Source organism: Myotis daubentonii, chromosome 15 (assembly GCF_963259705.1).
Source record: "Myotis daubentonii chromosome 15, mMyoDau2.1, whole genome shotgun sequence".
Lineage (NCBI taxonomy): Eukaryota > Metazoa > Chordata > Mammalia > Chiroptera > Vespertilionidae > Myotis > Myotis daubentonii.
In genome coordinates, this window is record NC_081854.1 from 7,610,486 (window position 1) to 7,623,993 (window position 13,508).

General features: G+C 55.3%; 2 protein-coding genes across 6 annotated transcripts in view; one reads left to right on the forward strand and one right to left on the reverse strand.

Moving 5' to 3' along the window:
* The window catches only part of ASPDH (aspartate dehydrogenase domain containing), a 214,129-nt gene that overhangs the window by 193,576 nt on the left and 7,045 nt on the right, over nucleotides 1-13,508 (forward strand). The window lies entirely within an intron of this gene.
* Nucleotides 1-13,508, reverse strand: part of MYH14 (myosin heavy chain 14) — a 95,916-nt gene that overhangs the window by 41,485 nt on the left and 40,923 nt on the right. For all 5 annotated transcript variants that reach the window (XM_059665282.1, XM_059665281.1, XM_059665280.1 and 2 more), the window contains 6 exons: nucleotides 9,798-9,893; nucleotides 8,679-8,797; nucleotides 6,841-6,993; nucleotides 6,285-6,458; nucleotides 5,790-5,963; nucleotides 4,317-4,431 (listed from right to left, as the gene is read on the reverse strand). In XM_059665282.1, coding sequence (XP_059521265.1) covers nucleotides 4,317-4,431; nucleotides 5,790-5,963; nucleotides 6,285-6,458; nucleotides 6,841-6,993; nucleotides 8,679-8,797; nucleotides 9,798-9,893 — 831 coding nt within the window. The remainder of the gene's footprint in view (nucleotides 1-4,316; nucleotides 4,432-5,789; nucleotides 5,964-6,284; nucleotides 6,459-6,840; nucleotides 6,994-8,678; nucleotides 8,798-9,797; nucleotides 9,894-13,508) is intronic.

The following is a 13,508-nucleotide window of genomic DNA, read 5'->3' on the forward strand; positions in this document are numbered from 1 at the left end:
AACACAGCGCCGCTGCATTGTTAGGAACACCAAACAGAGTCACATTAAACATGGAATAGGGCCCTGGCTGGTTTGGCTCAGTGGATAGAGCATCGGCCTGCGGACTGACGGGTCCCGGGTTCGATTCCGGTCAAGGGCACATGCCCGGGTTGTGGGCTCTATCCCCAGCAGGGGGTGTGCAGGAGGCAGCCGATCAATGATTCTCTCTCATCATTGATGTTTCTATCTCTCTCCCTTCCTCTCTGAAATCAATAAAAAAATATATTTTTTAAAAAAATGGAATAGAGCCCTGGTGGGTGTGGCACAGTCAGTTGAGCGTTGTCCCAGGCCACCGAGAGGTTGCCGGTTCGATTCCCTGGTCAGGACACATGCCCAGGTTGCAGGTTTGATCTCCAGGGGGAACATGTGGGAGGGAGGCAGTTGATCAATGCTTCTTTCTCTCTCTATCTCTCTCGCCTCCTCTCCCTCTAAAAAAAAAAAAAAAAAAAAATCAATAAAACATTTCTAAAAAATGGAATGGAGTCCGGCTTTCCTGTGCAATGTGTGAGATAAGGCAATCTGCCTTCACATTAAGCATGTTTTTAGAAAGGCCTGATTTCACGGCAACTCTGTTTCTCTATTGTCACTTGATGGTGTCACTTCAGCAAGTGAGAAACACCCACTCAACTTCGGCGATCGCATCACGCCGGGTTTCTCAGGACCCTGCAGCCAGGGCCCATCTGCTGCCCTGCTGTCCCCGGCGATGAGGGTCACTGGGGTCCACCAGATTGTCTGCATTCAGGCAGGACCTGGCGTGTGGTGGGGGCTCAGATATAGCATTTTTCTACCCAGGTTTCAACGCTCCCTCCCACACTTACAGTTATCATCAAAAGGACAATGATCACTTATTAAGCTCTTACAGCATAGCTAAGAGCTGAGGCTCGGGGACTCGATATCCTGGGTTCAAATCCCGGCTCCGCCACGTACTGGCTGTGTGATCTCGGGCTGGTGACTTGACCTCTCTGTGCTTGAATTCCTCATCTGTGTAAGGGCGGGTCATAGTGCTAACACCTGCCTCAGTGGGCCGCTCAGAGGACTCTATGTGTTAAAAATCGTAGAAGGGCTTTGCACAGAGCGAGGCACACAGTCGTTGTCATTAAACGCCAGCTGATCTGAGCAATTTGGTTAGACTTAGAGGAAGGCACTGGGTCTGGACACCGCTGAGGGAGCTGACAGGGGGAAGAGGAAGCATGCGAGGCCTCCTGGTGGAGAGAAAAGGGACGGGTGTTCAGAACCAGGTTCCCGGTCCAACAGGCCCACCCTCCTGTCTGGTAAATCTCACCCATCCACGCAGAGCAACACCCACCCCCTGGCGGAGAGATGGCAGAGCCGTGCCTCCCTGAAGATCCTGGGGGCGCCGGAGGGAAGGAGCCAAGGGAAGAGAATTGCTGGAAGCCCCCCTGTTCTGGGGGAGGAGACAGATGGGGGAGGGGGCAGACGGGGGGAGAGGGCAGATGGCAGAGAGATGGGGGATGCGAAGGGAGCAGTGTGGACGGGAAGAGGGAGAGAAGGTGGCACACAGAGAGAGAGGAGAGGATGGTTAGTCAGCAGCGCGAGGCGGAGCAGGAGGGGAAGCCTGAACCCCGACCATAGATCTTTACAGCCGGGGAGGCGGCCCCGGTCACCGCTGTGTCCACCCACCGGGCGTCAGCGTGGCTGTGGGATGCGTGTCCTCTGGGAGGAACCCGTGCCGGAGGGAAAAAGGTCTCTCTCCCCAGAGGTTCCTTCTGTGTCTGTTTTGTTAGTGTCTCTTTGCCCCCCGACCGCCCGGAAGCTCACGGACTCGCTCCACGCTTTGGCCCAGGCTGCTGCCTTTGTCTCTCGTTTCATCTGCCCGCCCCCCCCCCCCCCCCCCCGGGCTTCCAGGACGCTGGGCACCCAGCTGTGGGCTCAGGGCAGCTGTAAGAGGGATTCATGCCACAGTAGCCCCGTTTCCCACCCCTCATGTGACTTGCAGCTCCTTGAGCCTGGGCTGGCCTGTGGCTGCTGTGTTCAGGGGACCTGGGGGGACCCTGTGCCATGTTCCAGGCTGGGACTCGGGGAGCGCTTTGCCGCTCCCACTTTCCCTCTAGGAAACCTCAGAGTCGGCCACAGACGGGGCGGGACGTGGGAGGGGTCGCCGGGGACATCGTGTGTCCGTGAACGAGGCACAGACGTTAAAGATGTGGGGCAGGGGGTGACTTTCAGTCTGAAGGCGCTGCCTCTCCTAGCAGGACCTGGGTTTGTTGCCGAACGTCAAACGCTGCGTGGCAATCCCTCTTGTGTAAACCAGATGAGACCCAGGTGTCAAAGCTTCCCTCCTCAGGTCAGCTCACAAGATCGAGGCGCCACGCCCGTGTGCCCTGTGGGTTTGCTCCGGGAACCACTCATGCTGCTCATTTTGTTCTCTTGTCTGGTTGCGTGGGCTGGCGCCTCTACAACTACGCTTTTCACTTCCATCAGAGACTAAGGCACATCGACACTTTCAGGAAACCTGGGATCGGAAAAAACTAAGGTGCTGGTGCTGCCAGTTGTAGCCAATCAGCTCTCAAACCTCCTCTCAGGACGGGGGGCCACCGACGAGGCTGGGGAAAGTCCCGGGGCCAACCTCACGGGCAATCGGCTCCTCTGCCCGGGCCTCTTAGAAGTGACATTCCGAGCAGACTAACGGCAAATTCCCACCGGCCTTTTTGGAGCAAGAAAGCTCCAACACTGAATCTCAGCCTGTTGCTACCTTCCTTCTTCCCAGGGGCGCCAAAGGGAACTTTGTGAGAAAGCAAATCAATAAAGGTCGAGCCCAGCCCGCGTGGCTCAGTGGTTGAGCATCGACCTATGAACCAGGACGTCATGGTTCGATTCCCGGTCAGGGCACATGCCCGGGTTTCAGGCTTGATTCCCAGGGTGGGGTGTGCAGGAGGCAGCTGATCAATGATTCCCTCTCATCATTGATGTTTTCTCTCTCTCTCCCCATCTCCCTTCCTCTCTGAAATCAATACAAACACATAAAAATAAATAAAAGTCTAAAAGTTGATCTACCTGTAAAGTACTCTCTTCTGAGTTCTCTTGTTATTAATTCTTTTCCAGTCAAGTCTTTTGTGTGTTTGTGTGTGTGTTTGGGGGGGTGGTGGATGGTCATATGCCATCTACAAATGTTACCTCTTTCTTTACAATGCGCACGCACTTATTTCTCTTTCTCATCTGATTGCATAGGCTAGTATCGCCAAAAAAGTGTTCCACAGCAGCGTTGACCGTGGGCATCCTTGTCTTGTTTAAGGAGCAGTGTTTCATCATTGAACTAGAGGCCTGGTGCACAAAAATCGTGCACTGGAGGAGGGTGTCCCTCAGCCCAGCTTGCACCCTCTCACAGTCTGGGAGCCCTCAGGGGATGTCTGCCTGCCAGCTTAGGCCCACTCCCTCCGGGGATCAGGCCTAAGCTGGCAGGCAGACATCCCTCTCACAGTCCCAGACCCCCCCTTGCTCCTTACTGCCCACCTGCAGCGAAGGCGGTGGGAGAGGCTCCCACCACCGCCGCTGCCCTCGCCAGCCTGAGCCTGGCTTCTGGCTGAGCAGCGCACCCCCTGTGGGAGTGTACTGACCACCAGGGGGCAGCTCCTGCATTGAGTGTCTGCCCCCTGGTGGTCAGTGCGCGTCATAGTGACCTGTGTTCTGCCGCTTCATCGATTTGCATTTTACCCTTTTATTACAGTGGGGCCTTGACTTACGAGTTTAATTCGTTCCGTGACGGAGCTCATAACTCAAATTACTCGTATGTCAAATCAATTTTCACCATTACAATGAATTGAAACGCCATTAATCCGTTCCGGACACCCAAAAAATAAAGTTTTGCAAAATAACTGCAAGCACAAATGCGAGCACAACACTGATGCTTCAACTAAGAGCTAACCGCTTAAAGTGAACGAGTGAGACACGTGATGCTGGGCTGATGTTGTGGCGTTCACTGTGACGTTCGCTGTGCCAGCGGTGGGGTACCTGAAGCTGGCTCGTAACCCGAATTTTAGCTCGCAACTCAAAGCAAAAAATCGGCCGAGAGACGGCTCGTATCTTGAAAAACTCGTTAGTCGGGACACTCGTAAGTCAAGGCCCCACTGTATATAGGATAGGATGCTGGCTTGAGACATCAATCAACCACTCATTGCGAACACTACTGTGAGACCGGCTGGCCTGCCTGTGTAAGTTCTGCACCTGAGCAGACAACTCAGCCCCGGAAACAAGGTGCTCACACTGTGGGCTGGGAGAAGGGACGCCCAGAACTTCAGGGCCAGGGAAGGGGTCCTCACCGTCTTTCCAGACCTCCGCCGTCAGCCGGTCTGTGCTCTGGTGCAGCAGGGCCGCGACATTGTCATTCAGAGGGTCCATGTTTTTCATCAGCCACTCATTGGCCTTGTAGTCGACCTGAGTGGAGTCAGGCACGGGAGGGGGTGAATTTGCAGGTTCGGGGGTTCTCCAGGAGCCCCCCACCAGAAGCTCTGAGGCTCCAGCTCTGGGGCTCACCACCGGAGAGCACTGGTGCCACCTTGTGTCCATCTCTGGAACTGCACCCTCCGCCAGCATGACCCCTCTCCCTGTGCGTCCCGGTCCGCCTCTGACCACGTCCACTTTCTTCCTTATTCATTCCACTCCAGACACACGGCTTCCACGCTGCTCCTCAAACGTGCACCTCACTTCCTCAAGATTTTACCTCTGCCGCCCCCCGCCCCCCGCCTGGGAGTCCCTCGCTGTGGCATTTCCCACGGATGGTTGCTTGGGAGAATTCAGGGTTTTGTTTTGAGGATCCCACAGAGTCACGGTCTTGACCACAACACCCTGCATATGCCCCCCCCCCCACCTCCACACACACACACCAGACAGGGGCTCCCTGAGGCCAGAGCCTGGGCCTATCCCAGCCCAGCACAGAGCTAGGCACACACATCTTAGAAAATGTTTGGGAAACTTGGTGCCCTACTCAGGACACACGGGGCCCTGCCTCCCAGCCGCCGTGCATGCTGTTCCCTCCGCCTGCAGAGCCCTTCCCGCCCTTCACCCGTCCTTTCTGGCCCCTGTCACACATCATTTAGGCCAGACAGCCCACAGGCCAGATCGGGCCTGCCACCTGTTTTTGTAAATAAAGTTTTATTGGAATACGGCCTTCATTTAGGTCTTCATTTATGAGTTACCAGTGGCTTCCGTCACACTGCAGTGGCAGAAGCCAGTGGTTGTGACAGAGTGTCTGGCCCACGAAGGTGAAGCTATTTACAGAAACTGTTCGCTGGCCCTTAGTTTAGGTTTCAGATCAAGCACTGCTCTTCTCTGTGAAACTGTCCCTGGGGCTCCCCCTCTGTGCTTTGGCTTTGACACTGCCCTTAGGGGCCCCAACCAAAGCACCCACCAGCCTTACATGCCAATAGTTTGTATTTGTCTTCCTTCCAGATAAGGAACTCAGTGAGGACAGAAACCATGTCTGACTTGGGCCCCCGACTTTGCTCAGCACAGGGCTGGGTGCACAAGGACGCCTGTTTGCTGAGTGAGTAGATAAAATGCACATGATTCTCCTCTTGGCGAACTCCTACCCATCCCTCAAAACCTACTGTGAAAATCCCCTCCTCCAGGAAGCCATTGTTGACGTCACCAGACAGAGTCCTCACTCTTCCCGGGGCTTTCCTAGCCCCTGGCCTGGCTGTGTCCTGTCCCAGTGGACCTCCGGTGGTCAGAACCCTCCCCATGATCTGTAGCCAAGTGGCCCCCACTCCCACCCACATGCCCCAACCCCCTACCTTGCCCGCGTAGTGCAAGACGCTGAAGTCGGCCTGGTCCCGCAGCTGCCGTGGCCGCTGGAACTTGGGGTGGCCGCCCTGCTCCTGCGCCACCTTCTCCACGAAGGACTTGTCCGTGGCCTTGGGGAACCAGCACTCCTCGTCCAGCAGGGCCAGGAGCCCAGGCGGGTTGGCCTGACCATTGACAGGAAGGGAGAGCGAGTCAGGCCCCCGGATACTGGGCACTCCGGCGGTGGCTGGTTTTTAGTTCTTATAACTGACACGTGATGTCGGACGGAACGTGAGGACAACAGTTACAGTGACAGCTGTGACGAGCCCGTGGTTGGAGCCGGGCCTGCGGCAGCACGTCCCAGGGTCGCACAGATCTGGGTTGTTTTCTCCATTTAACTGATGGGGAGCCCGAGGCGGGGGGGGGAGGAGGGGGGGGCCTGGACCTGGGCCAGAGGAGGGGGGGGAGGCGCTGTGGGCGGCGGGCAGAGCTGCGGGCGGGCTCACCGGCCGCTCGATGAGGTCGATGCAGGGCTGCAGGTCGAGGCCGAAGTCCAGGAAGGTCCAGGGGATGCCCTCGCGCTGGTACTCCTCCTGCTCCAGCACGAACATGGTGTGGTTGAACAGCTGCTGCAGCTTCTCGTTCGTGTAGTTGATGCACAGCTGCTCGAAGGAGTTCAGCTGCGAGGAGGAGGGGTAGCGTGAGAAGGGACGGGGGCCCAGAGGGAGGTGGACAGGAGCCCAGAGGGAGGTGGACAGGGGCCCAGAGAGAGGGGATGGGGACCCAGAGAGAGGGGGATGGGGACCCAGAGGGAGGAGGACAGGGGTCCAGAGTTAGGGGGATAGGGACCCAGAGGGAGGGGATGGGGACCCAGAGGGAGGGGGACAGAGACCCAGAGGAGGGAATGGGGACCCAGAGGGAGGGAATGGGGACCCAGAGGGAGGGGGACAGGGACCCAGAGGGAGGGGATGGGGACCCAGAGGGAGGGGGACAGGGACCCAGAGGGAGGGGGACGGGCAGCGTGATGGGGCCCTCAGGCCTCGGCCAGCACCGAGTGCAGACCTGGAAGATCTCGAAGCCGGCGATGTCCAGGATGCCCAGGAAGGAGGCGCCCTGCCGGGGGCTGCGGTCCAGGGCCCGGTTGAGGCGCAGGACCAGCCAGCGGAAGAGGCGCTCGTAGGTGGCCTTGGCCAGGGCTTCCAGCGCGAAGTCAGCCTGCGTGCGGGACAGGATGCACAGTGAGGGCCCGGCCCGCACACCGGGGCCCCAGCCCGTCCTCGGCCCCGCCCCCACCCCCCATGGTTTAAGGAGGTCATGAACAGCAGCCGACCATTCCTCGAGCCCTGGAGTGTGAAGCACTCGGGGCTCATCAGTCCGTTCGTCCTCCCCCTACTCCCTGAACCAACTAGACAGCAGCACAGTCGAGAGGGTGGACTCTGGGGCCTGCCAACCTGGGTTTGAATCCTGGCTCTGCCATGAGAGGCTGTGTTACCGCGGACATGTGAATAAACCTCTCTGTGCCTCAATGTCCTCATCTGTGAAATGGATCCTAACCGTACCTCAGCAGAGAGCGGAATCCTGGTCAGTGTGACCTCCGACCTCTGGTCCCCGTCTCCCCCTGTGTGTCTTCACCCTAGCACCTCGAGTGCCCAGCCTGGGGCAGGCAGAGGCCTCTGCCCAAGAGCTGGACCCTGCAAACCTCTAGCCCATGTTGACTCCTTTCCTCCCCGGCCATTGTGAGCCCGGGCTCAGCCTCATGGTCATTTGCTCGGATTATGGCAGCAGCCTCGTCATGACTCGCTGCTTCCACCATGCCCCCTGCACTCCGTTCTCCACACAGGAGATAAGGAGACCTTGCCCGGCCAGCGTGGCTCAGTGGTTAGGCGTCCACCTATGAACCAGGAGGTCAGGGTTTGATCCCCAGTCAGGGCACATGCCCGGGTTGCAGGCTCGATCCCCAGTGGGGGGCATGCAGGAGGCAGCCGATCGATCCATGATTCTCTCTCATCATTGATGTTTCTCTCTCTCTCTCCTCTCCCTTCCTCTCTGAAACCAATAAAAACATTTTTTTATAAGAAGGTAAGGAGCCCCAGGAGGTTTGGCTCAGTGCATAGACCATTGGCCTACGGGCCAAAGGGTCCCAGGTTTGATTCTGGTCAAGGGCACGTACCTCGGTTGCAGGCTCTTCCCTGGCCTGGGCTCTGGTCAGGGCTCATGCAGGAGGCAACCGATAGATGTGTTTCTCTCACATCGATGTTTCTCTCTGTCTTTCCCTCTCTTCCACTCTCCCTAAAAATCAATGGAAAAATATCCTCGAGTGAAGATTAACCAAAAAAAAAAGAAGAAAAGGAGATTTTTTTTTTTTTTTTTTTTTTTTTACAAAAAACAAACGGAGTCAACTTGCTCCCTGGCTTAAACCCTCGCTGGCTTCCTGCTGCACTTTTAATAAAACTCACCTCCTTACTGTGGCCTCTAAGACCCTCTATGATCTATCCCCTCCCAACCTCTGCCTGCAGCTTCAACCACCCTCTTCCCCACTCTCTAGCCTCACTGACCTCCTTAATGTTCCCAACTTGCCAGGCTTGTTCCAACCCCAGGGCCTTTGCACGTCCAGGTCTCAACTTGAACATCACCTCCCCGGAAAGGACCTTCCTGACCACCTGGCCCTCTCCTTCATGGAAGGCATCCCCGCCTCGAAGCATCCTGTTTATCTTGTATTATCTGTGTTCCTACCACTGCTTTTATCCCCGGCACCCAGACCAGAGCCGTAACTGGGCCAACACCCAGCAAAAGTTGGTTGAGTGAGCGAGGAAAAACGGCATAAGCCACTGAGACCCGGGACCTTGGCTGGGGTTCTCCCCATGCCCGTCCCCCCGACCCCCCGTCCCTGCACCGCCCACCTGCTCCTTGGTCTGCGCTTTCTGCACGTAGTCCCGGCCAACTTTGATGCGGGGGGTGAGCAGGGCGCGGGAGAAGTCCGTCACCCCCAGTCCCAGTAGGCGGCAGAGCTTCTGGGCAGCTGAGGACAGACGGGCATACGGACCCCTCAGCACCGGGAAGGGGCACTGCCCCCCGCTGTGGGGAACAGAAGCCCCGCCTTTCCCACCACAGGCATCTCTGGTTCTAAAAGTGAGCACCCCTTGCCGGAGCCAGTTTTTCTCAGTGGGTAGAGCGTCGGCCTGCGGACTGAAGGGTCCCAGGTTCCATTCCGGCCAAGGGCACATGCCCAGTTCCTGGCTCGATGCCCACTAGGGGGCGTGCAGGGGGCAGCCGATCCATGATTCCTTCTCATCGTTGATGTTTCTCTCTCTCTCCCTCTCCCTTCCTCTCTGAAATCAATAAGAATATATTAAAATAGCCCTGACTGGTTTGGCTCAGTGGATAGAGCGTAGGCCTGCAGACTGAAGGGTCCCAGGTTCGATTCCGGTCAAGGGCATGTACCTTGGTTGCGGGTACATCCCCAGTAGGAGGTGTGCAGGAAGGAGCTGATCGATGTCTCTCTCATCGATGTTTCTCTCTATCCCTATCCCTCTCCCTTCCTCTCTGTAAAAAAAATCAATAATATATATATTTTTTTAAAAAAGAGACCAAGATCTTGGCACTAGGTATGCTAAAAAAAAAAAAGAGAGAATATATTAAAATAATAATAATAAAGCAGAGCTATTTCCAGTTGGATAGAAAAAAGAATATCAACTATAATTCTGCTTCTGAAAGGCAAAAAAATATATATATGCAAGCCCAGAGGCCAGGAGGAGACATGCCCAATGCTAAAGGCAGGTTTCTGAGGGGCGGGGATGCCCGGGGACCCTGCTCCTCCCCTGCCACCCCCATGCCCTCTCCCCCAACCCCACTCCCCGTTGGCACGCTGGTGCTGGTCAACCTTTGAGTGGGGATCGCACTTATAACCAGGAAGACGGTGGGAAATGCTATTTTGGAAAAGACTCAGCCAAGGGCGGGATCGGAGAGCGCCCGGCTGGGCAGGGGTGCTCTGTGGGTAGGCAGCAGGCAGGAGGCATCACCTGTGTTGTCAGGCATGGAGGCCTGGTCGTTGTTCCGTTCTCGCTTCAGGACGATGTTGCCAAACTGGAGCACGGCCGAGACCATCCGCAGCATGGCTGGGGGCGCGGGGGGGGCAGAGAGAGAGGTCACTGCGGCTCCAGATTAGCGATCCCTTAGCCCCGGAGCTTCAAAGCCCTGCCAGCCCGGCCGGCGTGGCTCAGTGGTTGAGCGTCCACCCAGGAACCAAAGGTCACCTGTTCACTTCCCATTCAGGGCACATGCCCAGTTGCGGGCTGGATCCCCAGTAGGGGATGTGCAGGAGGCAGCTGATCAATGATTCTCTCTCATCATTGATGTTTCTCTCTCTCTCTCTCCCTCTCCCTTCCTCTCTGAAATCAATAAAAATATATTTAAAAAATAAAAACATCTTATTCATACACAGGGTAGGTCAAAAGTAGGTTTACAGCTGTTCACATGGAAAATAACACACTAATTAATAAGTGATGATGCAAGAACAAACTCCGTGCGTCCGTGCTCACAGCTGTCAAGCTGCGTTTGCCCCACCCTGTGTACTGTCACTTCATTCACACTGAGCTCCCGGCCAACAGCACTGTAACCGCGCCTGAAGGAAGCTCGTCTAACACAGATTCTCTCTCCGCAAGGCACATCCAGCCGCGTGCTCAGGAATGCGGCCAGCGCTCCAGCGCTACGCCTGGAAGGCGTTACAGACACACTCACCACCATCAACAAAAGCACAAAATGCTAAAAACCCAACAGACCACCAAAGGACACTGGTTCACGGGAGGAGAGCTGACCTCAGTGGTATGCACCGCGCAACTCAAAACGTTCACCCCTCGGTGAATGACCACAAACACACCAGGAGTGCTGGTTCTAACGCACCAGGAGTGCTGGTTCTAACGCACCAGGAGTACTGGTTATAACGCACCAGGAGTACTTGGTTATAACGCACCAGGAGTACTTGGTTATAATGCACCAGGAGTACTGGTTATAACGCACCAGGAGTGCTGGTTCTAACGCACCAGGAGTGTTGGTTCTAACGCACCAGGAGTACTGGTTATAACGCACCAGGAGTACTTGGTTATAACGCACCAGGAGTACTTGGTTATAATGCACCAGGAGTACTGGTTATAACGCACCAGGAGTACTGGTTCTAACCCACCAGGAGTGCTGGTTCTAACCCACCAGGATTACTGGTTCTAACGCACCAGGAGTGCTGGTTCTAACGCACCAGGAGTACTGGTTATAACGCACCAGGAGTGCTGGTTATAACCCACCAGGAGTGCTGGTTATAACGCACCAGGAGTACTGGTTATAACGCACCAGGAGTGCTGGTTATAACCCACCAGGAGTGCTGGTTATAACGCACCAGGAGTACTTGGTTATAACGCACCAGGAGTACTTGGTTATAATGCACCAGGAGTACTGGTTTTAACCCACCAGGAGTACTGGTTCTAACGCACCAGGAGTACTGGTTATAACGCACCAGGAGTGCTGGTTATAACCCACCAGGAGTGCTGGTTATAACGCACCAGGAGTGCTGGTTCTAACGCACCAGGAGTACTGGTTATAACGCACCAGGAGTGCTGGTTATAACCCACCAGGAGTGCTGGTTATAATGCACCAGGAGTGCTGGTTCTAACCCACCAGGAGTACTGGTTCTAACCCACCAGGAGTGCTGGTTATAACCCACCAGGAGTACTGGTTCTAACCCACCAGGAGTACTGGTTATAACGCACCAGGAGTGCTGGTTCTAACCCACCAGGAGTACTGGTTATAATGCACCAGGAGTGCTGGTTCTAACCCACCAGGAGTGCTGGTTATAACGCACCAGGAGTGCTGGTTCTAACCCACCAGGAGTACTGGTTCTAACCCACCAGGAGTGCTGGTTATAACGCACCAGGAGTACTGGTTATAACGCACAGGAGTACTGGTTCTAACCCACCAGGAGTACTGGTTATAACGCACAGGAGTACTGGTTCTAACCCACCAGGAGTACTGGTTCTAACCCACCAGGAGTGCTGGTTATAACGCACCAGGAGTACTGGTTATAACGCACCAGGAGTGCTGGTTATAACGCACCAGGAGTACTGGTTCTAACGCACCAGGAGTACTGGTTCTAACGCACCAGGAGTACTGGTTATAACACACCAGGAGTACTGGTTATAACGCACCAGGAGTGCTGGTTATAACGCACCAGGAGTGCTGGTTATAACGCACCAGGAGTACTGGTTACAACGCACCAGGAGTACTGGTTATAACGCACCAGGAGTGCTGGTTATAACGCACCAGGAGTGCTGGTTCTAACGCACCAGGAGTGCTGGTTCTAACGCACCAGGAGTGCTGGTTATAACGCACCAGGAGTGCTGGTTATAACGCACCAGGAGTGCTGGTTATAACCCACCAGGAGTGCTGGTTATAACGCACCAGGAGTACTGGTTATAACGCACCAGGAGTACTGGTTACAACGCACCAGGAGTACTGGTTATAACGCACCAGGAGTGCTGGTTATAACGCACCAGGAGTGCTGGTTCTAACGCACCAGGAGTGCTGGTTCTAACGCACCAGGAGTGCTGGTTCTAACGCACCAGGAGTACTGGTTCTAACGCACAGGAGTACTGGTTCTAACGCACCAGGAGTGCTGGTTCTAACCCACCAGGAGTACTGGTTCTAACCCACCAGGAGTACTGGTTATAACGCACAGGAGTGCTGGTTCGAACCCACCAGGAGTACTGGTTATAACGCACCAGGAGTGCTGGTTCTAACCCACCAGGAGTACTGGTTATAACGCACCAGGAGTGCTGGTTCTAACCCACCAGGAGTACTGGTTATAACGCACCAGGAGTGCTGGTTCTAACCCACCAGGAGTACTGGTTATAACGCACCAGGAGTGCTGGTTCTAACCCACCAGGAGTGCTGGTTCTAACGCACCAGGAGTGCTGGTTCTAACGCACCAGGAGTACTGGTTATAACGCATCAGGCGTGCTGGTTCTAACCCACCAGGAGTGCTGGTTATAACGCACCAGGAGTGCTGGTTATAACGCACCAGGAGTACTGGTTATAACGCACAGGAGTACTGGTTCTAACCCACCAGGAGTACTGGTTCTAACCCACCAGGAGTACTGGTTATAACGCACAGGAGTACTGGTTCTAACCCACCAGGAGTACTGGTTCTAACCCACCAGGAGTGCTGGTTATAACGCACCAGGAGTACTGGTTATAACGCACCAGGAGTGCTGGTTATAACGCACCAGGAGTACTGGTTCTAACGCACCAGGAGTACTGGTTATAACACACCAGGAGTACTGGTTATAACGCACCAGGAGTACTGGTTATAACGCACCAGGAGTGCTGGTTATAACGCACCAGGAGTGCTGGTTATAACGCACCAGGAGTACTGGTTCTAACGCACCAGGAGTACTGGTTATAACCCACCAGGAGTGCTGGTTATAACGCACCAGGAGTACTGGTTACAACGCACCAGGAGTACTGGTTACAACGCACCAGGAGTACTGGTTATAACGCACCAGGAGTGCTGGTTATAACGCACCAGGAGTGCTGGTTATAACGCACCAGGAGTGCTGGTTATAACGCACCAGGAGTGCTGGTTATAACCCACCAGGAGTGCTGGTTATAACGCACCAGGAGTACTGGTTATAACGCACCAGGAGTACTGGTTACAACGCACCAGGAGTACTGGTTACAACGCACCA